This window comes from Rhinopithecus bieti, unplaced genomic scaffold (assembly GCF_001698545.2).
Source record: "Rhinopithecus bieti isolate Rb0 unplaced genomic scaffold, ASM169854v2 scaffold_12088, whole genome shotgun sequence".
NCBI lineage: Eukaryota > Metazoa > Chordata > Mammalia > Primates > Cercopithecidae > Rhinopithecus > Rhinopithecus bieti.
In genome coordinates, this window is record NW_016807975.1 from 4,906,964 (window position 1) to 4,934,157 (window position 27,194).

The window sequence follows — 27,194 nt, forward strand, 5'->3', positions numbered from 1 at the left end:
ATATACACCATGGAATACTATGCAGCCATAAAAAAGGATGAGTTCGTGTCCTTTGTAGGGACATGGATGCAGCTGGAAACCATCATTCTCAGCAAACTATCGCAAGAACAGAAAACCAAACACCGCATGTTCTCACTCATAGGTGGGAACTGAACAATGAGATCACTTGGACTAGGGAAGGGGAACATCACACACCGGGGCCTATTATGGGGATGGGGGAGGGAGGAGGGATTGCACTGGGAGTTATACCTGATGTAAAGGATGAGTTGATGGGTGCTGACGAGTTGATGGGTGCAGCACACCAACATGGCACAAGTATACATATGTAACAAACCTGCATGTTATGCACATGTACCCTAGAACTTAAAGTATAATAACAAAAAAAAAGATCAATACAAAAGAAAGTAAATATGGAGATTTTAAAAATATGTGTAAGAAATAGAAAGCACACAATAAAGTGAAAGATTTAAACCTAAATATATCAATAATTACATTAAATAAGAATGAGATAAATATTCCAGTTACAAGATGAAGATTTATAGACTGAATTTTAAAAAACTTAAGCAATTGTATCTAAAACATAAAGAAAGGTTCAATGTAAAAGATGAAAAGATAAATCACTTTAACCCTAACATTTCCTCTCCAAAGAAAACCTGCTGTAGCAATATCAGAATAAACAGACTTTAAAGCCAAAACATTACCAAAAACAAAGAGAATCACTTTATAATACCTGTACCATTAATATATAATAATACCTAAGTTAAGTATACCTAATAACATACCCACAATACATAATAATGCAAAACCGGACAAGAACTATAAAGAAAAATTTAAACAAATCCACAATCTTAAGGGAAGGCTTTAACGCCTTTAAGTAATTAACAGAACAAATGGACAAAAGGATGTAAGTTAATATAGAAGATTTGAACAATAAGTTTAACACAAACTATATATAAATTACACAGAACACTACACCCAACAAGGTGAGAATACACATGTAAAAAACATACAAATACACATGGATAACATTTATAAAAATGGATTATATATTGAGTCTTAAAGGAAGTTTTGACAAATTTCAAAAATGTTGACACTGACATCATACAGACCATGTACTCTCATCATAATAAAATTAAACTTGAAATCATTCATAAAATATATCTGTAAATATTTCATGTCCAATAATGAAGAAAGACATATTTCTAAATAACCCACAAGTCAAAGAAGAAATCACAATGGAAATTAAAAATGCTGGCTGGGCGCAGTGGCTCATGCCTGTAATCCTAACACTTTGGGAGGCTGAGGAGGGCGGACCATCTGAGGTCAGGAGTTCAAGACCAGCCTGACAAACATGGTGAAACCCTGTCTCTACTAAACATACAAAAAGTTAGCTGGGTGTGGTGGTGGGCACCTGTAATTCCAGCTACTCGGAAGGCTGAGACAGGAGAATCTTTTGAACCCAGGAGGCGGAGGTTGCAGTGAGCCAAGATTGCGCCACTGCACTCCAGCCTGGGTGACAGAGTGAGACTCCGACTCAATAAAACAAAAACAAAAATCAGCCAGAAGAGGTGGCATGTGCCTGTAGTCCCAGCTACTTGGGAGGCTGAGGCAGAAGAATCGCTTGAATCCAGGAGGCAGAGCTTGCAGCGAGCGGAGATTGAGCCACTGCACTCCAGCCTGGGTGACACAGTGAGATTGCATCTCAAAACAAAGAAACAAACAAACGAACAAACAAAAACAAATATAGGGATTCAATAAATTCAAATAAATTTACAAAAGGTTAATTGATAATTTGTTTTGTTTTGGTGAAACTTGATAAGCTGATTCTAAAATGTATACGAAAATGCACAGGGCTGAGACTATCTAAATCACTTCTGAAGTAGAAAGTAGGAGAATTTCCTCTGTTAGATATCAAAACTCATTATAGAGCCATAGTAATTAAGAGAGTATGGCACTAGTGCAAGAATAGACAAATACACAGTGAAACAGCCCAGAAACAAACCAAACATATATGCACTTGACTTATGACAAAAGTAGCACTACAGAGCAATGCTGGGGAAAAAAATGAAGTTTTCAAAACATTAGGCTTAGTAATCTGGGTATCCTTATAAAAAAAAAACACACACACACACAGTTGGATATACCACTTCACACCATATACAATAATCAATCAGATGGACTGTAGACTTAAATGTGAAAGGCAAAACAATAACACTTTTAAAACGAAGAATATCTTTGTAACCCTGGGTAGGAAAGATTTCTTAAACATGGAAGAACCCTCGAGCCCAGGAGCTCGAGACAGCAGTGAGCTATGATTGTGCCACTGCACTCCAGCCTGGGTGACAAAGGGAGATCCCATCTCTAAAAAATAAAAATAAAAGGAAACATGGCACAAAATCACCAACTATAAAAGATTGATAACCTTTAAATTAAATGAGCTTCTAGTCATCAAGAAACACCACTAAGACAGTGAAAAAGTAAACCACTGAGTGGCAGAAGATAACTGCAACACATATGACCGATAAAGGGGTCATAGGCAGAACATATAAAGAAGTCTTACAAATCAATATAAAAAAATACAAACAACCCACAGAAATGTAGGCAAGAACTCTAAATGGGTATGTCTCATAAACACATGAAAAGTTAATCTCATGAATAATCAGGTAAATGTAAATTAAAACCACAATTAACTTACCCACCAGAACAGCTAAAATTAAAGTCTGACAATACTAAATATTGGTATTGGTAAGGATGTGGTGCCCACAGTATTGTATTCACTGCTGGAAGGAATGTAAAATTAACATTACTGTTTTGGAAAATAGCTTGGCATTACTTACTAAAGTTGAAAATAAGTATGCTTAAGGAACCAACAATTCCTGTCCTAGGAATATAGTCAACAGAAATATGTGCATATGTGTAAAAATATACAAGAATGTTAATAGCATTTATAACATAAACTGAACAACTCAAGTGTCCATCAACAGAATGGATACACTATGGTATATTCATTAAATAGCATACAACAATGAAAATGGATGAACTATTGTTATAGGCAAAAACATAGGTAAATGACAAGCCAGACACAAAGGATATCTTGTTTAATTCAATTTATATAATGTTCAAAAACAGGCTAAATTAAACTACAGTCTTAAGGACACACTTTGGCTTTAAAATTATACAGAAAAGGTACAAAGTATTTACCATATATATCAAGATAGTGATTACTTTTGCAGGGGAAAAGGTGGTTGTAATTGGGAAGAGGCTATGGGACTTCCAGGATACCAGCAACTGTCTATTTCTTGATCTGAGTAGTGATACATGAGTGTTCACAGTATAATAATTTATTTAGGTGTATATTTATATTTTAGGCATTTTTTAGAATATGTAAGTTATATTTCACAATAAAAAGTTTAAATAATACTTTCAGAAAATAATACTATATTGCCTTGTATGGTCAATTAACCTCAGGACAGAAACAAGGTGGAAGCATTTGAGTAGGGGTAAAACTGAGTGGGAATTTTATTATGGAAGTATATTGGATAAGGATATTAACATTCAACTAAACTGTAAAGTTTCTAAGAACGAGGATTGTGTCTAATTTCTTTGTCAAATATCCTAATGGCCACGTTTGGTCCCTGGTATATGATATGATTTAATCAATATGGTAAAAGAATGAATGCTTTCTTAACACTTTCCACAAAGTGGCAAAGTAGTGGTCCAACAACATGGATCTCCCAACTATCAAGAAACCAACTAAAATTCTTCCCTAGAAAAGTATAAGTCACTTTTCTTATACTTATACTTTAAGAAATAATGTGGAAGAAATAATGAAAATAACTACTCCTTTGGAATTAATTCTGACATACAAGCATAAAATAATGAAGTGGAAGTGAAACGCATGAGAGAGAAACCATGATGCCATCTTGCAGTTCACAAGAATTAGAAGGAACACTAGGATTAGCGATTCTTTAGGAAAGAGAATTTGATCAAGTTTAAAGAAAAAAGCTGTATGATGCCATAGCAGAAATCATACTGTAATAAAGTTTTTTGAAAAAGAGATAAAGTTTCTAAAAAGTAAAATTCTAGGTCAGGCACGGTGGCTCACGCCTGTAATCCCAGCACTTTGGGAGGCCGAGGTAGGCAGATTGCCTGAGGTCAGGAGTTTGACACCAGTCTGGACAACATGAAGAAACCCCATCCCTACTAAAAATACAAAAAATTAGCCAGGCGTGGTGGCGTGCGCCTGTAATCCCAGCTACTTGGGAGGCTGAGGGAGGGGAATTGCTTGAAGCCGGCGGGTGGAGGTTGCAGTGAGCTGAGATCACACCACTGCACTCCAGCCTGGGTGACAGAGCAGGACTCCATCTCAAAAAAAAAAAAAGTAAAATTCTTACACTATACAAACAAGTTAATCTGACACTATAAAAACAGTTAAGCTCACACCTGTACTCCCAGCACCTTGGGAGGCCGAGGCGGGCAGATCACTTGAGGTCAAGAGTTTGAGACCAGCCTAGTCAACATGGTGAAACCCTATCTCTATTAAAAATACAAAAATTATCTGGACATGGTGGTAGGCACCCATAATCCCAGCTACTTGGGAGGCTGAGGCAGAAGACTCACTTGAACCTGGGAGGTGGTGGTTGCAGTGACCCAAGATCATGCCACTGCACTCCAGCCTGGGTGACAAGAGCGAGACTGCCTCTCAAAAAATAAAAAATAAGTTAATCTGATAAGAAAGAAAAGAAAGTGGCATCTAAAGAATCCAATATGGTTGTTGTGTAAGGTGTGCTATGATAAGTTCAGAATTTTAAGAGACTTGTAAAACAAGGAGAATCTTGTAAGTAAAGTAAGAGCCCAGAATGAGTGGAGGTTGATGAGAAAATGTTAAGAACAATAAAAAGGACTTAAAAAATACATGTAGAGTAACAACAAGAAAGAAAGTTCAGGCCCACTGCTTGGGGCAGATGGTGCAGTGTTAGCAGATGATGCAGAGAAAGCAGAATTATGTAACTCCTATTTTGCTTTGCTTCTCTATTAAGGGGAAATATTCAAAATGAAAAGGGTGGAAGAAACATGCTCAAAGGAAATCTGAAACATATCATACAGTAAGGATCTAGGTAGGCTTCCTCAAGGAGGGGAGACTTGTGCTGTCTCTGAAAAATAATACTGGGAAAATAGAACATACGAAATAGGAAGAATAGATTGGGAAAAGACCGAGGTAGGGGGTGAAGCCTCCTAAATACTGTATTTCATCAATTTTAGAACACAGTATCTTGTCCACATTTTAACATCTCTAAAATTGGAAAGTATCTTAAAATAAATGGTAAAAAGCATTGTGCATAGTTAACTGGCAGTACTTTTTTCTTTCTTAGAGGTATACAGAATAACAGTGTGTCTTACAACTGATGGTGTTTTAGATTTAATGTCCTCCCTGAGATTCTGTAGAACCTATGCCAATCAGAGTAGAGGTCAAGGATCTTAAATCCTGATTAATAAGCTCATAAGAATTTTAAGGCAAAATTTAAGTTATAAATTCCTCTAAATCTCACAATAAACTAAAAGAACTCATATCCTAATAGCATTAATTTTGGAATCTACTCTTGTATCTTCTTTTCCATTCTCTGTCGGTTTTCCTTCTCCTTGTTTCTTCTTTTCTCCTAACCAGTCGACTACATTTGCTTCTCCACTCTCCTCCTTATTCCCTCTCTTTTCTATTGTTTCTCCCTTTTAAATCATCCCCCTTTTAAAAAATTAGAAAGTAGACAGCTCAAATGTTCTATGTGTTTCCTAGTAAAATCATGAAAGTCACATCTCACATCTACAAATTCCATGGCTGATTTTATTTTTGTGCATCCTTGTACTTACGGAACTGGGATAGCTTCTCCAAAGCAGTATCTTTCCAAATGTGGTCCGAAATCTACTGAATCAGAATCTCTAATGTGGATCCCAGAAATCTGTGACCTCAACAAGTTCTACATTATCACTATTATGAAGAAAAAGCTAGGCTGGTAGCTTCCTTCCTTCTTCCCTCCCTTCCTCTCATCAGGTCCTTCCCTACCTCCCTCCCTTCCTTCCTTCCTTCCAGACAGGGTCTCATGCTGTCACCCAGGCTGGAGTAGAGTGGCATGATCATGGCTCACTGCAATCTCAATCTTCCAGGCTCAAGAGATCCTCCCACCTGAGCCTCCCAAGCAGCTGGACTACAGGGCACACACCATCATGCCTAGCTAATTTTTTGCTATTTTTTGTAGAGACAGTTTCACCATGTTGCCCAAGGTGATCTTGAACCCATGAGCTCAGGAGATTCATCCACCTTGGCCTCCCAAAATGTCAGCATTATAGGCGTGAGCCACTGTGCCTGGCCTTTATCAGATTTCTATAAAAGCCAAGTTAATGTTCTTCAGTGAACTATTATAGTAGTAACAATTTCCAACTCTTTCATTTAGTTTCAAATTTTGATCACAAAATGTTTCTTAATCCTAATGTTTTCTTATCCCAGAGAAGAAAATTGTTAAGTATACTATATTTGCAGTTTCAAAACAATAATAGATGACTTCTGGTTCTGTCCAAGGTGAGCACAGTTCACTTAACTGGAGAGGAGAGTACAGCACAGGGAGAGAGAGCCCTGGAAATATGCAGAGGGATCAGTGATACATGGGTATTTAGGGGTCACTAAATACCAGAATTCAGCAAATAACTGATGATCAGAGCATGTATGTGAGGAAATTACCCAAAGCTGGGGAGGGAACCACCTGAACAAGTTAGAGGGAACAGTACCCAGCACTCACTCAACACTGGAGACAGTGCCTGTTGCCACCAGCCAAAATGGGAAAACTCTTAATTCACAGGGCATTGAGTAGAGCACTCAAAAAGGTTTTGCCCCCCGATGAGAAATAATTAGCCGCAAACCGAGCAGTGCTGTAGTTAAGCCTAATGAATCATAAGAGTAAGACCCTAAAGGATCAAACAGTTTCAAAGCAACTTAACTACACTCCAGAACAAAGCTCACTGTTTTATATAAACATAAGATTTATAAAAACATAAAAATATCCAGCACCTACCAAAGTAAAAGAGACCCAGTCGAAGATCACTAGACACAAAGAAACAAGGAAACATCACCCATAATGAGGAAAATAATCACTGAATTGAAATTGACATAGAATTGCCATAGATATTAGCATTAGTAGAAAAAGATATTAAAATAGCTATTGCAATTGTATTTCATGTGTTCAAAAAGTTAATTAGAGACATAGAAGATATAAAAAAGACTCAAATCAAAATTCTGGATAAGAAAACTACAATATGTGAGTGAGATGAAGAAAACATTGAATGGATTAATGTCAGACTAGACACTGCCGCTGCTAAGACTAATAAACATAAAGGCATGGCAATAGACACTATCCAAAATAAAACACACAGATAAAAAATCAAACAGAATTAAAAGAGCATCAATGAGCTATCAGATAACTTCAAGCAACCTAATATATGTGTAATTGGAGCCCTTGAAGGAGAAGAGAAGGGAGGAGACAGAAAAATATATGAATAATGGCCAAAAAATTTCCACATTTGATGCAAACGATAAATCCAGAGGTCCAAGAAGCTCGATAAAGTCAAAGCACAAGACACGAAGAAAATGCCACCAAAGCCTATCATAATCAAAGTGCCCAAAACCAGTGATTAAAGGAAAATCATAAAAGCAGTGAGAGAAATGAGACACATTACATACAAAGGAACAATGATAAGAATTAAGCAGATTTCTCATCAGAAACAATGCAAGTGAGAAGACAGCTGAACATCTTTAAAGTACTGAAAGAAAAAAGTCAATGTATATAGAGCAAAATTTCTTTTAAAACAATGGTGAAATAAAACTTTTCAGATGTACAAAACTCAAAGTATTCGTCACAGCAGAATCACACTCCCTTTAACAAAAATGTTAAAGGAAATCTTTCCAGCAAACGGAAAACCACACCAGATGGAAATATAGATCTACATAAAGGCATTAAGCACACTAAAAATGGAAATGACACCAGTACATGTATAAGATTTTTTTCTTTAATATCTAAATCACTTTTTAAAAATGCTTATTTAAATGTTATGAAGTATATGATGTATAAAAGCTAAATATATGAGAATAACAGCATATAGGCTGGTAGAGGAGAAATAGAGGTGTATTGTTAAGTTTCTTAAACATATGTGAAATAGAATAATACTACTTGCAAATAAACTGTGATAAGATGTACACTAAAGACCCTAAAGGAACCACTAAAATAACAGAGGTATTAGCTAGCAAGGCAAGGAGATAAAATGGAATAAAACATTCACGAAAGAAGGAAAAAAGCCGTAAGTAGTTATAACATTTAGTTATAAAACCAAAGAGAACAAAAGACAGAAGTTGTTTTTAACTTATCAAAATTCAAAAGAAAACAGAAACATCATTAATCATTAAGCAAATGAAGGTTAAAATCATGAGATACCATTACAGACTTAATTAGAATGGTTAAAATTTAAAAGGCTGACTATATTAACTGTTTGCAAGGACAATGGAGGAACTGGTGGGAATATAAAACAATACAATCATTTTGGAAAACAACTTGGCAGTTTCCTAAAAAACAACTATTATATGTTCTAGCCATTCTACTCCTAAGTATTTACCCACAGTAAATGAAATCCTTTGTCCACAGAAATACTTGTACCCAAATGTTCATAGCAGCTTTATTAGTAATAGCCAAACAGTGGTACAGTGGTATAGCCATACAATAGAATACTATTCAATAATAAAAAGGAATTAAACACTGACACACATTACAACATAAATGAATTTCAAAATATTTACGCAGAGTGGAAGAACCTCAGAAACTTCCAAAAGCTGTCTACTAACTCTGAGATACCATATCCTGCAAGGCTCTCCATGATCTGACCCTCTTGATCTCTTTGACTTCATCTCCTGTACTCTCCTTGCTCACACTAGCCACACTGACCTCCTTACTATTCCTTGACTATGCCACATCTTTTCACCTCAGAGTCATCCCTCTGCCTGGCAATTCTATTCCCCATCGTTTATGCCTTCACTTCCTTTAGATCTCTGCCCAAATGTCATCAGAAGCCTTCCACAAACACCATTTATTTAAAAGAACACTCAACACCTTCTGTGATTCTTTGTTCCCTTTAACTTGCTTTACTTTTCTTCATGGCATTTATAATCATCTAACATATTACATATTTGTTTATTTTTTTAAAATCTCTCTCTGTTCTCTCCACTTGCCACCGCCACAGTTGTATGCGCAGTGTCTAGGAGAGTATCTAGAACACAGTAAATGTTCAAATGCTTCTGCTTTTCTAATAATCAGGTCAGAAAAGCAGATATTGTACCAAATTCTGAAAATTTTCAGAAATATCCAGCAGTTAATCAAGGGGTCTATAATCACTGATGTAAGTTTTTTAAAAAGAACATACATCAACTTAACAAGCTTTGCAGTGCACAAATAGTAAACTGTTAACTATGGCTACACTTTCAACAAATTAAAAACAACTTCTCTCTTTTGTTCTCTTTGGTTTTATAACTAAATGTTATAACTACTTATGGCTTTTTTCCTTCTTTCAGAAATGTCCCAAAACTTCTGTCTAAAGATTAAAAAATATACTCAAATATATACTTATCTATATGGATAACTGTAAAAAGTAATTATTTTAAGTTAATTGAAAATTCTGAAAATGGCTAAATATGTACTTAATGATTAAGAGTGGCTATGCATATATTTGCCTTTTTAAAATATTGATTTAAGGATTCTTAATGTGTTTTTACAACATGTAATTTTGAGAACAAATTGTGTACAGCAGAAAACATTTGGTATCATAATAATTAATCTGATTTCTTTACAAACACAGAGCAGAAGTCCACTGGTAAACATTTAAATAACTTAGAGTAAACACATTCTAGACAGCATATAATTTATTGCCAAGGGCTCCAGAGTCATAGCTATTTAATTAAAATAAATCTGGACTATACTTTCATTACCTAACTATTATACTTAAGGCACTGATACTAATATAATGACTTCACACTTACTTCAACATCAAAAGTCACCAAAAAGAATATATATAGCTTAACAAGCATCAACTAAACCACCAAAAGAGTAAAATCAATAGAGAAAAGGTCTCTGTCCATTTATTTAATAAATATCTAATGAGCATCTTATATAGGTATTAAGTGTAGCACTCGAGTCCCTATCCACCTGAATTATTATTCAAAATGTTTCCAGATTAAAATAAAAATACTAGAATGTAACACTAGAATGGGTTCTCATTAAAGATTCTTATTAAGTGCCAACTAAGAGCATTGACAGTATGCCAGATAAACTGGTTTCCTACTTCTTAGACAAACACTAAATCTCTTCAGCTTTCTAGTATCTGAAAAATGAGGATAATACCCCTTATCTAGCATCCAGATAGCAGGTACTATATCATTTATTGGTCTCTATAACGTAATTGTCAATTAATCATATCTGACTTACATTAACTTTTACTAAGGTTTTAAACTATTGTTTAAATACTTAAGTTTTGTGAATTCCTGTCTAGGTAAGTTCCTTCAAGGAAGAAACTGTGATATACTTTTCAGAATCCTCTATTATCAATTAGTGTTGTTACTAAATATTAAGTATTTGGGAAGGAGAGGCGAGGAAGACACAGCTTTGTAAAATATTCCTTTTGTACTTTTGTATGACAAGTGACAAAAATGGGGAAAATAATGCAATTACAATGTGTTCTAAATTAAACTAGCAAGTCAACAAATAAGCAGCTTTACTTTTGTCCAGATTCAAGAGAAGGGGAATTAGACTCCACCTATTGGTGGGGGAGTAGCAAGGTCATAATGTAAAAGGCCATGTGGAATGGGAGATATTTTTGTGGGTCTCTTCAGAAAATACAGTCTACCACAACCTGTATGCAAAAAACTATAAAGATTCCAAAATACTAAAGAAGATAAATACAAATGCAAGAACATTCCATATTCACAGGTAGGAAAACTAGATATTGTAAATATGTCAGTTTCCTCTACCAATGCAACTCCCAACTTCCCAACAAGATTGTGTATGGACTTTGAAAAGCTGATTCTGAATTTCATGTGGAGGAATAAAGAGCCAAGTATAGCAAAACACTCCTGAAAAGGAAGCATACTGTGGAAGTATTGTACAATCAGATATCAAGCTTTATCTTAAAACTGTCATAATTAAGATAGTATGTGGAATTTGGTACAGAATAGACTGACAAATTGAATAGAAAATAAAGATCAGAGACATATGGAATTACATGCAACTCTGGAATTATAATATGCCTCAGAAGTAGCACCACAGAAATCAAGTAATAGTGACATACAAGTGATTTTTCAAGATGGAATAAAACAAAATTTTATTGATGTCTATCTCATACCACCAATTCCAGATGGATTAAAGACTTGAACGTTAAAAGCAAAATATTTAAAACACTCAATTAAATATATAAAGAAATATCTTCTTGAATCCTCCAAGAGAGGATTTCTTGAACAAGCCACCAAAGTAGGAACCATAAAAGATTGATAATTTAAACTATTTTTAAATTGAGAACTTCTTATCAAGACACCATAATGAATGTGACAATATAGCTCTTACTATGTAAATCTAATGATGATAAATCTAGAAAATCTGTGATAATTGTTGATGAGATTATTTGTCCCAAAGTAACTTTTACACTAACTAGCAAAGTAGAAATCTATACACAAAATTCAGAGCAGATATGAATAAAACTCACCAAATACCTGTATCTAACAATAGCTTCAATCTTACTACTCCAATGGCACCCATAAATCTTTTATGCCAGATGGAGGTCAATATGATAAATATACATGCAAATTTTAAAAGTCAGTAAACAAATACTTTGAACATAGCCAATGCCTCAACCAAATCATGTGATTTTTAAATGATAGATTAAACAGTGAAGATGGTAAGAAATCTAAGTCATAATAATCTCATTAAATCATTAACATGCTCAGTATCATTCAATAGACACCAAATCTTGCTGGGCACCAGGTGCTGCAGAATATACAAATAGTGGAGACATAGTCTCTACTTGTTAGGACTATAATCTAGTTAGCAAGCATTAAATACAGCTATAGAGAGATAAGTCAAATTTCCATCTAAATCTCGAATCAATCTGTTTTCCTTCATCTCCACTATCTCTAAGCTACTAACATCTATTTCTTGGACCTCTGTAACCCTTCCTAATGATCTCTTGAATTCATTTCCTTTTACCACAATTTAATCACCATACTGCAGCTATAATAACCTTTCTGAATTCAAGAGGACCACAGATGTATTCTTTGGAGCAACTGACTCTAGATTCAGAAACACCAAGCACAGGGCTAAAAAGCCTGTACTGAAGAAAGCCCAAAAGTCTTTATCTAATCTGCCTCTATAACTTTGTAAGATAAGCACCTACCTGCCATAGGGGGAAAATGAAAATTCTTCTTCAGAAAACTAAATAAGAACAACCTCCAGATACTGATATTTGGAGGTATCCCTAAGGAAAATGCCAGTTTGCCCAAGCACCCTGAAGTGAAGTCCACCAGAAGACAAGCAATCTAGTTTTTAGTATCTCAGAAAAACAAGCAAACAAAAAAACCTATTACACCCATAGACAAAATGCTATCAAGAAAGGAAAAGAGAACAAGAAAAAGCTCTTGTAAACTAAATATCATAATAGCAGAAAAAAAGAATTCAACGGAAAAAGTTACACAGAAATCTGAGGAAATCTTTCAGAAAATAGAGTGAAAATCAGACAAGAACCCAAGAGTTCCAACACCCAACAGAACAGGGACTGCCAAATTTTTTCTGCAACGAACCAGAGAGTAAATGGCTTAGGCTTCGTAGTCCATACAGTCTCTGTTGCAACTACTTAACTCTGCTGTTACAGTGTGAAAGCAGCCAAAGAAATGTGTAAGCAAATGGGATGGACAGAGGCCAGACATAGCCTCTGAATCAGTTTGCTGACCTTTAGAATTAAAGAAAGAAAACAACAACAGCAAAATGAGAAGACACAGAAGAATAAATGACCAAAGAAAAATCTAAGAAAATTACCCAGAACTAAAGAACATGAATTTTTAGAAAGAAACAGTCCAACACAATGACATAATCATCAAATTTCAGAATACCAGGGATGAACTAATCACAAAAGCTCCCAAAGAGGGAAAAAACAAAAACAAAACCAGGACCTATACAAAGACTGGGAAATCAGCTGGGCACGGTAGGTCATGCTTGTAATCCCAGCACTTTGGGAGGCTGAGGTGGGCGGATCACAAGGTCAAGAGATTGAGACCATTCTGGCCAACATGGTGAAACCCCGTCTCTACTAAAAATACAAAAATTAGCTTGGTGTGGTGGCATGCACCTGTAGTCCCAGCTACTCAGGAGGCTGAGGCAGGAGAATTGCTTGAACCCAGGAGGTGGAGACTGCAGTGAGCAGAGATTGTGTTACTGCACTCCAGCCTGGGTGACAGAGCGAGACTCCATCTCAAAAAACAAAAAACAAAACAAAACAAAACAAAAAACTGGGAAATGATATCATACTAGCTTTTTAAAGTATAAACAACAAAAAAAAGGCTTGAATATTGAAAGAGAATTCCAACTAGAATTCTATATCTAGTGAAATTAGCAATTACATATCACGAGAAAACACACACATTTTTTTAAGAAATACAATTACTTATATTTATCTCCAAGGTACCCTTAATTAGAGGGCTACTGCAAGACTACTCCAATAAAACAACAGAATAAACCAAAAATGAGGAGGGCATAATACCTAGGAAAATAGAGATGTAAACACACAAAAGCAGCCAAGGAAAGTCCCAGAACAGGAGCTGCACAACAAGCCTTGAAAGTCCACATAGGAAGTGGGGGGAGGAAGAGTTCAGAAGAAAATCTTTAAAATAAAGAATGGAACTGATATTTTTGAGCATATAAGAAATATTATTGGCCAGGTGCGGTAGCTCATGCCTGTAATCCCAGCACTATGGGAGGCCAAGGCAGGCGGATCACAAGGTCAAAAGTTTGAGGCCAGACTGGCCAATATGGTGAGACCCTATCTCAACTAAAAATACGAAAGTTAGCCAGGTGTGGTGGGCGCCTGTAGTCCAGATACTCGGGAGGCTGAGGCAGGAGAATTGCTTGAACCCAGGAGGCACAGGTTGCAGTGAGCCGAGATTGCGCTATTGCACTCCAGCCTGGGCAACAGAGTGAGACTCTGTCGCAAAAGGAGCATTTAGAGAAAATTAACCGCAGACACACAGAAAGCCAGGCAACTAAAAAATGAGGCAATTATTAACTTTTTAAAAAGTAAAAGGTGGTACTGTATTTCACTATTTGACTTACCAGAAAACAATATCTCCATAATCCATATAATGAGTTTATATTATATTAATTTAACCAAAAATTGTAATATATGTAATTATATGGGGGAAGGGAAGTAGGAGAGCAAGGTGGGAAGCTAGAGCTTCACCTACCATAAGAAAAAAAAAATCTAAACCTGATTAATCAAGAAATATCAGTCTACACATGTTATTTAGTAATAAAGAGATAAATTTCAGGAAGAAAGGCCAAAAGGATTAACAATGGTTTCTTCCAAGTAGGAGGACTTGTAGGTGGAGAATATAGGATATTATAAGCCATCTATCTGTATTTGGCTTTTAAAACCATGTACATATATTATTTTTTAAAAAGCAAATAACTCGCAAAGAATATTTGCAATACTAATTATAGACATTAGATCAATATCTTTCAAATTATAAGGAGCTCTCACAAAAGACATCAACATAATATAATATATACAAATATACTAACAGGCAATTAACAAGAAAAAAATTACTGTCCAGACAGTGTGAAAAAAAGTTCACCCTTCAAAGCATTTACAAATCCAGATTAAAACAACAAAGTGGCACAATTTTAATCTATCAATTAGCAAAAATTTAAGAAATGGGTAATACCAATATTAAAGGATTTTCCAAAATGCATTGCTTGTGAGAGTGTAAGTCTGTGTATCATTTCTGGAGGAAAATTTGGTAATAAAACAAAACTTTAAAAATATGTATGGCATGTGATTCAGCAATGTCTGCTAAAAATGTATCCTTAAGGAAACAGTAACAAACGTATATAAAAGGGTTCAGCTGCAAAGGTAATATTTTAGCAAAATTGTCTAAAGACTGTCTTTTTCATACCGATTTAGCAGAAAAAATATAATAGCCTTACCTGAACTGTACGTCCTGCATTGATATGCTCTTCATGCAACTTGTCCCAGATTCTACACCTTTGATACTATACAAAAGAGAGGGGGGAAGTATTACATTTTTCATCACTAAAGGATTATTTCCCATTACCACAAAAATCCCCACTCACCTACCCAAACTTAAACATACGAGCTAGAGAAGATAGTGATTTAGTAGTGGTAATTAATTTTCCAAACACATACAAGTAGGAAATTATTAAGAATACTGCATACAAAATTATGGAAATCATAAAATAAACAAAAACCCCCCACTAATCAGGTTATTTTATTTTACTGAAAAAGAGTATGTATTTTGTCTATGTTGCAAACACTCTGGAAATGGAAAATATAAAGAATGAGAATATAAAATAATATTAAAATAAAAGAACAGTGTTCATAAGGTATTCTTATTGTATATGAAAATTGTACGTTTGTCAATGATAGTGTAAAGTATTGAAAACTAAAAATCTGAATTTTAGAAAAGTAACACTGAAACCACAGACTAGAGAGTAAATAAAAAATGAGACTGAACTTTTAATATATATGTTTTAATTTTACTAAGGCAATTGTTACCTTTCAGAGTATCATTCAAAAAGAATTGGGAACAGAATCATGGGAATTTTTTCATTTGATAGGAACCATAGGAATATGTGATAATATTATAGCCGAATTTTATATAGAATATAAATATCAACACCAAATATCATACATTATTCTTATTCAAAATTTAAAAATCAAATAATTAAAATGTTAGCAGATGTGACCAGCTACATTAAACACATTTTTGGTACTTTATACATCCCCAAAAAATCAACCTAGAAATAATTGGAAAGGACAGAAATATAAAAATGCCCTCATATATGCATAGAAAACATAGATTATAAGAGTAGAGCACTAAAAAAATTTCTAGGGCATTTTTATATTCCTTGCTCTGCACAATTCTTAAAATTTGGTAAAGAATGATGCAGCAAAAACTTCTTTTGATACTCCTAAAATTTTTACATCATCTAAGAACTAAACAATAACAATTAAGCTTAAAACAATTAGACCGGCCAGGCGCAGTGGCTCACGCCTATAATCCCAGCACTTTGGGAGGCTGAGGTGGGCACATCACCTGAGGTCAGAAGTTTGAGACCAGCCTGGCCAACATGGTGAAACTCCGTCTCTACTAAAAGTACAAAAAAATTAGCTGGGCGTGGTGGCAGGTGCCTGTAATCCCAGCTACTTGTGAGGCAGAGGCAGATCACTTGAACCCGGGAGGTAGAGGTTGCAGTGAGCTGAGATCGTGCTACTGCACTCCAGCCTGGGCAACAGAGTGAGACTCCTTCTCAAAAAAAAAAAAAAAAACATCAGACCATATTGAACATGTATTTACCAAACATAAATTTAAAATCACTATCAAACCACTTTCATTTGTAAGAAAAATTTAATTGATGCCATCAGATCCAGCATGAAAGCTCTTTTAGGCAGTGTTATAACAGTAATAAAAGTTTGAGAAAGGAAGCCTGAGGTTCATGTTTGAAAATAAACCACTTTTAAATTTATTGCCCACTACTAATCTGTTGTGATGTTTTAAGAAAAATTAACACTAACGAAACAGAGTTGAGAATTTGTAGATGCCAAGGTTATCAGAATTCATGGATCAGAGAATACCAGAGAGGAGAGGGCTGCATGGTGAAGGGCTAGTTGCACTGAGAGGAGAGGAATACGCTGAGAGAGAATGCTAAAGATCTGCAGGGTTTTCCTTTTGAGTCTTCAGCAAAGGACTCCTCCACACATGCATGTGAGGGAAGTACCCGTGGTCAGAAAAAGAACAAGTAGAATAATTCCCGGAAATCACACAAGGCTAGAAATGGTTCATGTGACCATAAGTCAGAGTGGAAAAACCTTGGAATACACTGGGTATCAGGTAGAATATTCCAAAGTATTGCTCTTTGTAGGAAAAAATTAGCCCTGAACCAAAGGCTGTTCTGGTCCTAAGCAAGAAAGGTTAAAAGAAAGACTCAAGGCCAGACACGGTGGCTCATGCCTGTAATCCCAGCACTTTGGGAGGCCGAGGCAGGCGGATCACAAGGTCAGGAGATCGAGACCATCCTGGCTAACACGGTGAAACCCTGTCTCTACTAAAATACAAAAAATTAGCTGGGCGTGGTGGTGGGCGCCTGTAGTCCCAGCTACTCGGGAGGCTGAAGCAGGAGAATGGCATGAATCCAGGAGGCGGAGCTTGCAGTGAGCCGAGATTGTTTAACTGCACTCTAGCCTGGGCAACAGAGCAAGACTCCATCAGAAAAAAGAAAGACTCAAAAGGATCAAACTGTTCCCAACTAAACTGTGTTTCAGAATAAAGCTAAAAAATATGTAAAGAAATTTAAAAACATTCAGTACCCAATAAAGCAAATTTCACAATGTCTGGTATCCAAAAGATAATTGCCATGCACGCAAAAAAGCAGAATAATATGATTTGCAATGAGAAAAACCAATCAACAGAAATAGACCCAGATATGATAGGAATAATGGAATTAATAAATGAGGATATTAAGAACAGTTATTATTATGTGTTCCATGTATTTAAGAAGGTAGAAGAAAATATAAGCACATTAGAAGAAAAGACATAAAAGATATTTTAAAATATTAAATTAATAGAATTAAAAAAGAGTATCTGAAATTAAAAAATGCACTAGATGGGATTAATAGCGGATAAGACAATGCAGAAGAAAAGATGAGTAAACCTAAGGAAATAGCAGTAGAAACTATCCAAAATGAAACACACAGAGAAAAATAAGTTGAAAATAAATTAAACAAGATCAACAAGTCATGGGCCAAATGAAAACAATATAAAATACATGTAACTGGACTCCATGAGAGAAAAATTTGAAAACTTAATGGCCAAAGATTTTCTAAATTTGAGAAAATGATAAAACCATAGATCCAAGAAGTTCAAAGGACAAGAAAAATGAAGAAAGCTATACTAATGTATATTACAGTAAAATTACTTAAAATAAATAAAGAAAAAAATCTTAAAAACAGGAAGAAAAAAGACACATGAAGTACCAAGAAACAAAGATAAGAATGACAGAAGACTTCTTGTGAGAAACAATCCAAGCCAGAAGACAGTGGACAACATGTTGGAAGTATTTGAAAACGACAGAAAATGCAAGCTAAAATTCTATCCCCAGAGAAAGGTTTTTTTTAAATAAGGCAAAACAAAGATATTTTTAAACATAAAAAAGCTGATAGAATCCATCACCAGCAGAAAGGTGTGCTAGAAGAAATGTTTAAAAAAGTACTTCAAGTTGATAGAAAAGGGATACCTGACAGAAACCGGGTTCTACACAAACGAATGAAGAGCATTGAAAATGGCACATACAGATATATATGTAAATATAAATATTTTTTATTTTACAATCGCTTTCAAAATAACACAATTTAAAGCAAAAATAATGAAAACAAATGGGGTTGATAACATATGCAGAAGTAAAATGTATAGCAACCATAGTAAAAAGACCCTAAGAGAGGACCTGGAAGTATACTGTTAGGTTCTTATATGTGAAGTGAATTATATAACATTACTTGAAGAGAGACTGTGATGTTAAAGACATATACTCTGAACCATAAAGCAACCACTAAAAAATAAAAAATAAAAAACCAAGATGTATAATAAGCCAGCAAAAGAAAAAAGATGGAATCATAAAAAATATTTAATTAAACCAAAAGAAAGAGGGAAAACAGATGGACAAATAGACAAAAATAGCAAGATGGCAGATTTAAAGACAATCATTTGACAAAACTGAACATTTATTCATTATAAAAACTCTCAGCAAACTAAAAAATAGAAGTTAACTTTCTCAACCTGATAGCAGGAATCTACAAAACCCCTACATTTAACATCATACTTAAGTGGTGAAGGACCATTCTCTATTATTGGGAAGAAGGTAAGGATGTCTGATCTCACCACTCTTACTCAACTTTATACTGGAGGCCCTAGCCAGGGCAGTAAGATTAAAAAAGGAAGGAAGGAAGGAAGAAAAGAAGGGAGAGAGGGTGGGCGGGGCAAAGACTAGAAAAAAATAAAATTGTCTTCATAGATTACTTGATTGTCTACATAGAAAATATCAAAGAATCTACAGAAAGCTACCTAATATTAACAGATGGCCCAATGATTGCAGGCCATAAACTGAGAATTACTTGTATCTTGAAGATAAATAACATCTACCCCATAGGGTAGTTAAGAGTAACTCACCTCACTCTGCTTACCAAATATCAAAAATACAAAACCAATAACACAAAGGATATATCTCAGAAACGTTCTGAATCTAATGCATTAGAAACTATTAACTGATGGTGTCTGTGATATTATGATTATATAAATATTACATATATATAATATATACACATTGGTCTTTGTCCACAGTTCCTTGACCATAACTCCCATGGCCCTTGTTAGTCTTTTGTTACAATGCTGGGGCACTTTCAGTGTCCAAAGCAGACCTCAGGAAACAGAACCTCTCTCTGCCCTCCTGCCCTCCAAACCTGCCAATGGCAGGACTCCAAACCGATTGTGGGTCATAAGATCCTCATTCCAGAAGGGGTCCTGCCCCATACCCTGGAGGAAGACATGATACATGGAGAGGCCAATAAGAATCTGAACAGACAGGCCTTGTTGGGGTTTCTCCACTCAGTCTGTTACTATTAGACCATACCTGTTTTTTCCAATCACATTTTGACATGGTTGTCCATGCTTCCACCATGCCTATCCAATGAAGTCTCCATAAGAGGCCCAAGAGGACAGAATTTGGAGAGCTTCCAGAGAGCTGATCACATGCAGGTTCCTGAAGGGTGGTGTCTCCAAGGAGGGCATGGAAGCTCTGCACCCATTTCCTCATAGCTCACCTTACGCATCTCTCAGCTGTATCCCTTGTAATATCCTTTATAAAGAACTGGTAAATTGTCTCCCTGAGTTCTGTGAGCCATTCCAGCAAATTAATCGAGCCCAAAAAGGGAGTTATGGGAACTCCAACTTGAAGCTGGTTGGTCAGAAGTTCCAAGGGCCTGGACATGTGACTGGTGGGAGGGAAGGGCGTGGTCTTGTTGCACTTGGCTCTCAAACTGTGGTTTCCGAGGCTATCTCTAGGTATATAGCATCAGGATTGAATTCAACTGGAAGATACCTAAGCTAGGGTCTGCTGAACTGATTGCTTGCTTGAAATATGGGGAGCAACTCACACACATTTGTAACAGAAGTCTTCTGTGTTGGTGACTGTTGTTGTTGAGTGAGAGTATAAGAGAAAACATGTTGTGTGTTGATTTTTCCATTCACAGTGCCTATGCTGAATGCCTGGGTAGCCTAACTTACTTGTTATATTCTCCACTTCCAAGTATCAACCTTGCATGCAAGCTTTTTTCATATAATATCTTAATCCTTACAATAATCTTATGAGGAAGACTATAGTTTTACTATTACAACTGTCTAATATCATAGACATTTGCAGCTTTCCCATGAATTATTAAAATGTGAATGTTCAAGTACTATGCTCACTACCTGGTGAAATCATTTGTACATCAAACCCCAGCAACACACAATTTACCCATGTGATAATCCTGCACATATACTCCCTGAACCTAAAATACAAGTTGGAAGAAAAAAAAAAGAGAGAGCAAAGGAAAGTGAGAAAATAAATAGAAGAAGGAGAAGGAGGAAAAGGAGGACATAGAAAAGGGAATAAAAAAGGGTTGTAAAAAAAAAAATTGGTTCTATAGGTTTTGAGAGGTTTACTTGTCAAGGTCATTTGTAAAGTTCCTCCAGGGGAGAGGAACAATTTTCTTCATCCTTTTAAAATTCAGATGAGTTCATTGATCAGTGTTTATACTGCTTCCACTGCCCAGACCTTGGGAAGAACAACTTTTGGCCTGTGTGACAGACACCACACCATGGCCCTATAGGTTTGCAGATGGAGCACTCAGTCTAATTTTAGCAGTAAGATTAGACTAGCGAATGATAGTCCCATTTCTTCCTGCTTCAAAAGCATGAATGGGGAAGACTTTCCTTAAGCGGAGTGATTCCATCTTGCCCACCCCTTAAATGGGGCTCTGCAAGTTGCTGTCTCCATAGGGCTTAGGTCCTGGTAAGAGGCCAACTGTGAGACAGTGGCATTTAGGACCACACATGTGGGACACATGACAGACACAGAGGATGACTTGACAGAGATATCTTCAGCTCCCTTCCTGTCTTCTTGATGTTCTCATTCAGCAAGAATATCCGCTTCTAGGTTGTTATAGTTTGACAGTAGATAAGGACAATTTTAATTAGTTCAATCAATATCTATTGAGCATGTACTATGTGACAGGCACTGGAAATACAGATAGGCATTGGAGAAAATGTCAAAGTCCTTGCCTCCTTCAGTCTACAGTCAAGAAGGCAGTAAATATCCCTCATTTGCACAATATTTTGTACCCCTCCACCTTCACCAAATATGGTCACATTTTCCAATACACAGAATGACTCCTGTTCCTTTGGGTAAACAGAAAAAGGAAATCTTTGATGATCAGGAGATAAATAATCTGAAAGCCAAAACAAAAACAAAAAACATGTGAATGTTAAATCTATGAACCTTAAGGTCTGTGGCCCAGTACTGTGTAAGGGTGGTGTGTTTATATCTGACTGGGGATGGTATCATCAGGAGTGCTGAGTAGGAAGTAACTGAGCTATGCAATAGTGTCTGAAAGGTGACAAATGATAGGGTGGATATTGTCAATGGATGTAAAAGAGAAAGCAAAACTATTCAACTCTATATTTTTTCCACCTTCCTTCTTTATTGAGGAAAATGATCTTCAAAATACAAAAATCTAAAATAAAGTGATTAAGAGGAAAAAAAATCAAAGGAAGATTAAGAACAAACCTAGATACTTCAAATGATTTCAAGTCAACAAGCCCAGGGAAATTACACTCGAGAGAACCAAAAGACCTTGCAAATGTGATCACAGAAATATTTCTGCTTCTCTATGAAGAACTGCGAAGAATTGGTAAGGTTCCTAGAGACTTGCAAATATTGACCCAATTTTCACAAAAGAAAGTATATTTAAAACACTGCAGGCTGTAAATCTTAATGTGAATCTTGGGGAAAATTCTATACTAGATAATTAGTGAGATGGTTTGGGAGAGTGTGTAGAAATGGTGACAGTATACCAGTATGCTCTGGCCCTTTCCTGTCCAACATTTTCATCAATGACTTCAAAACAAAGAACGCATAATTACCAAATTTGCACATAACATAAATTAGAAGGATTAACACAGATGAAAGATCACAATTCCACATAATAACAAATATAACAACGATAACTGTAAAGTCCAGCATTTAAATTAAAAAGAGCAATTGCACCAGTATAAGAATAGGTGTGATCTGATTCAATAGATATAATTCATATAAAAAAAAAGTCTTATGGAATTCATTTAGTTGATTACAAAGTCAATTTAAAAAGCTGGCAGTATAGAGTGGCTTCTAAAATGATGTAATCTTAGGCTCTATACATGTATATGTATATTCATTCATTCAACACACTTTTTTTCAGAAGCACACTACATTTCAAGCACATTAGAAGTTTAACACATTTACTGACATCTCAAGCAAGTAATTTACTCTAAATCTTTCTCCACCTAAAAAGCGAAGGCAATAACAATAACTAATCTACAATGATGCTATAAGGATTAAATGCTATGATATATAGAAACACCTAAAACAGCAGTCAGCAAATGAAAACAACAACTACTCCCTCCACTGTTATTATTTTCTCACTTGTCAAGAAAACTAGAAGAGATTACTATTTCAAGTGGCGGATGAACTAGATGACTTTATTTCTTATTGCAACAAATTATAAGAACAATAAGGAATAATTCAGATTCCTACTGTTTACTACATGATTTTATAACTAAATTAGGAAACACTATTAAAAGTTATCAATCCAAATGTTTGAGAAGGAGAAAAAACTTAAAATGATTTAATGATATGTGTGAAAAAAATTACAAGTAACTCCTTACAAATTTAGTTAAGTTGAGATCCCTGACAAGCATTGCTAAACAGCACTACTTTTACAAAATATCATTTTGGTATTGTCTCTTTGCATGGTGGCACTAGAGAGGTAGGTTAAAGCAGTGCCATAATTTAGCCAAGTACTATGTTTTGGGTTGCAAACAACAGAAAACCCAAAATTAAAAATGGCTTTAATAATAAGTATTTATTATCTCACATAAAGCAATCTAGAAGTAGGATGACTCTACGTTAGTTTAATTCAGAAGCTCACAAGGTCATCAAGTGTCCAAGTTCTATGTTGCTGCTTTACTACTATCAATAAGGAGCTTTTGTCCTCAGATTTGTCCCTTAATGGCTGCAAGAGGATTGGCTACAGTTCTAGATATAACAGGAAGACACACAAGACCAAGAAGAAGATGGGGACTCTGTCCTTCCATGCATATCTGTGTATCTCCATAACAGCAGGAAAACCTTTCCAGTTTCCATATCCCAAACAGGTTTTCCCTCAGGTATAACTGGCCAGAACTACAGGATATGTCTATTGTTCACTGGTAACCAAACATTGACAACATTGGAATTACCACACTCATCAGACGGTCATCATTCACCACCTGTGCTGAGGCTTGCCTATCTTGAAACACAAAGGAAACTGAACCTGAATGGGGTTCTGTCAGAAAAAAGGAACGAGGTTGAGAAAGGTGATTAAAAGATCAAAGCAGATAGTCACACACTAAAAAGAGAAGTGAAAAATACTTTCATTGTAATCACAGATTAACAAAAAATAAGACTGATTATGTCCGATTTTATACTACATAGTTCAGATTTCATGTTGCTTGACTAGCCCATGCCATCCATTTTCATAGTAATTATATGCTGCCTCTTATCATTCTTTGACTATTTCCTATCTTATTTCCTCAACTGGACTGCAAACTTCTTGAGAATTGAAAAATCTATCTTTTACATATTCTTCAATGCTAACAATCTAAGAAATAGCAAACATCAATAAATATCTATGAAAAGCTAACATTTATTTCCTATAATAAATAATCTCCCTTCTCATTAAACCTGGCAGATTGAACACAAATATTCAACTCTACTCTTTTCCAAAATCCCACTAAATGACAACAAAGAACTTTAGAAAGTATAAATTCACAAGAATAATGAGAATAGAATAGAAGACATCAACTAACAAAAATTTTTAACATTTTGTAACATTTTGGAAGCTGGAAAGAGTATGGATATGTTGTAACTGACTAAGCAAGCCAAAGAAAGCTAAAATGTAAGCCTGCAGAAGGGGTGCATGGTGGGGGAGAGTGGCAATGAGAAGCAAGCCACAGCCAGGCATGGTTGTTCATGTCTGTAATCCTAGCACTTTGAGAGGCCAATGCAGGAGGATCACTTGAGGCCAGCGCTTTGAGATGAGATGGGCCTGGGCAGCATGGTGAGACCCCGTCTCTAAACAATGACTAAGCAACTGAAGGTACCAGCTACTAGGTAACCAGATGGAAGTGTATGGTGGGGCAAAACGCAAAAGGATTGGTTGAAAGTTTATCTAATGAACAGGTAGTCCACCAGACCCCCTCTATACTTGCCCAAGCAACTGCCCTGTTCCACCACTGCACAAGACAATACTATAGAAGACAGCCTCTGGAGAGGCTAGAGACGCTAAGGATCCTGGACACCAAGCACAGCTAAGGGCAGGGATCAGTTACCATACCACAACCAGGAAGATTAATATCAATAAATATCTGAATGGTGGTGAGCCTGCTCACCTCCTCACCTACTTTCCTTCCCCTGGCTTAAAAGGCTGGTCACAAAATTCATACTATATCCACCCCTCCAACCTCCCCGCCCCAACCCCTGCCACAACTATCACCTTTGAAAAAATAAACATACCCCAACAGGTAGGAGATGGAGGATTGCTCTTTCTTAAAACTGAACAGCTAACAAGACCTAGAGTTACTGATATCTAGTGGTTCTCCAATTAAAATAGATTCTCAGCTATTCACCCCTCCAGACAGCAAAGCCCCCACTCTAACCTGCTACCCACATGCATATACACAAACACATTTACACACATACCTTCTAATCAGCACTTTAAAATATCAACAGTCAGCCAAGAAAAGCCTATAATACTATATGCTGAAACAGAAGAAAGAGAGAGAGAGAGAAAAAAGAAAGAAAAAAGGGACTTGGAAAAAACAGGACAAAGAAGCAGAAGAAAACTTAAAAAAAAAAACTGTAGAAAGATGTTATTATACTGCATCCACAAAATGAAAAGAGAATTCTCTTTAAAAGAAAAGGAGAGGTCAGGCATGGTTGTTCACATCTGTAATCCTAGCACTTTGAGAGGCCAATGCAGGAGGATCACTTGAGGCCAGGGCTTTGAGATGAGATGGGCCTGAGCAGCATAGTGAGACCCCGTCTCTACAAAAATATTTAAAAATTAGCTGAACATGGTAGAGCACACCGGAAGTCTTAGCTATTCAGGAAGCTGAGACAGGAGGATTGCTTTAACTCAGGAGTTTAACATTATAGTGAGCTATAATTGCACCACTGCATTCCAGCCTGGGCAACAGAGTGAGACTCTGTCTCTATTTAAAAAAGAGAGAGAGAGAGAGACAACAAATGCACTGAGAGAAAAAAGAACATAGAAAAGGTATGATTCTGGTTATTCCAACCAAGCTGGAATGTGGATGTGATGGCTGGTGCTGGAGTAGCCATTTTACACACAAGGTAGAACCAAGTTGAGGATAGGAGAGTAAGATAAAAAGAGCCTGGATCTTTGAAGATTGCTGAGCAGCCACTGTACCCCTGGACTACCTCTGTTACTATGAGACTAAAAACAAAAGCAAAACAAAACAAAAAAATTTCTATCTTATTTAACATATGATTTTTTAGTTTTCTGCCTCTTGTGCCTTATTCATATAATTAATACAGCATGTGCTATACAGTAAGTTTTTCCCCAAATCCCTACAATACGAAAGAAAGAAAATTACGTTCCAGGCTTACTATCTTGTCATTCCTATTAACAATGGTTAAGTCTATCTTACATTAGCCAAGAAAGCTGAATGATAACACTTCAAATTTCAGGATTACATTCTAATCAAGTTTATCATGTACAATAAAATGAAGGACCTATGGAATACAGCTCCAGGTGTCCACAGCACACTATGCTCATTGTTTTCAGATGTTGCAGAATCACTCCACTAAGGCTTACCTTCAATTTCCCTTCAGTCTGACTTTCTTCTTTTAAATTCATATTGGATGACTGACGTCCAGCATAATGAATATTTTATCTTTCTACACCCTTCCCCCAAGAATAATATGCCTTTTTGAAAGTGAGGCACTGTCAGACACCTGGAGTCCAAACTTAGTTCTTAACTCTTTTGTCCAGAGTGAGCCCTGCAGCTTTTAAATGTTCTTACATTTCTATAATGTATCTATTAAAATAAGTTATTGAATCCTATATAGATTTTTAAAAGTTGCTTTCACAATTAAGCTAGACATCCTAGATATAATGGAATGATCCAGGATATGGAACAAAACATAGATCAGTATAAAATTAACTGTTTGGCTTAAGATGATATCACCTACATTATAATTATAATTATTCTGATACTGTCTAAAAATTCCATAGTAAGTAAAAATTTCATAAAATGCTAAAGAAAAAAATGTCTGGCAGAGATGGATGGATGTAACTCTAGAATAATCTTCTTGTGACATCTGGCACAACTATTAAAATCAGTAATATAACCATTCTATCCCCACCCACCTGGCTTTTCCATTGATGACTGATTGGGTGGTACATATAGCAAGGATCTGAGGGTATTGACAGCAAACACTTTTGTATAGAATAAACATAAGAAAAAGGAAAGCTAAGAC

At 35.8% G+C, this 27,194-nt stretch overlaps 1 protein-coding gene across 1 annotated transcript in view; it reads right to left on the reverse strand.

Annotated features, from left to right (window-relative positions):
• STX17 (syntaxin 17) overlaps nucleotides 1-27,194 on the reverse strand; it is a 67,156-nt gene that overhangs the window by 29,460 nt on the left and 10,502 nt on the right. The window contains exon 3 of the mRNA XM_017884331.1: nucleotides 15,270-15,335. Within this exon, the coding sequence (XP_017739820.1) occupies nucleotides 15,270-15,335 (66 nt within the window). The remainder of the gene's footprint in view (nucleotides 1-15,269; nucleotides 15,336-27,194) is intronic.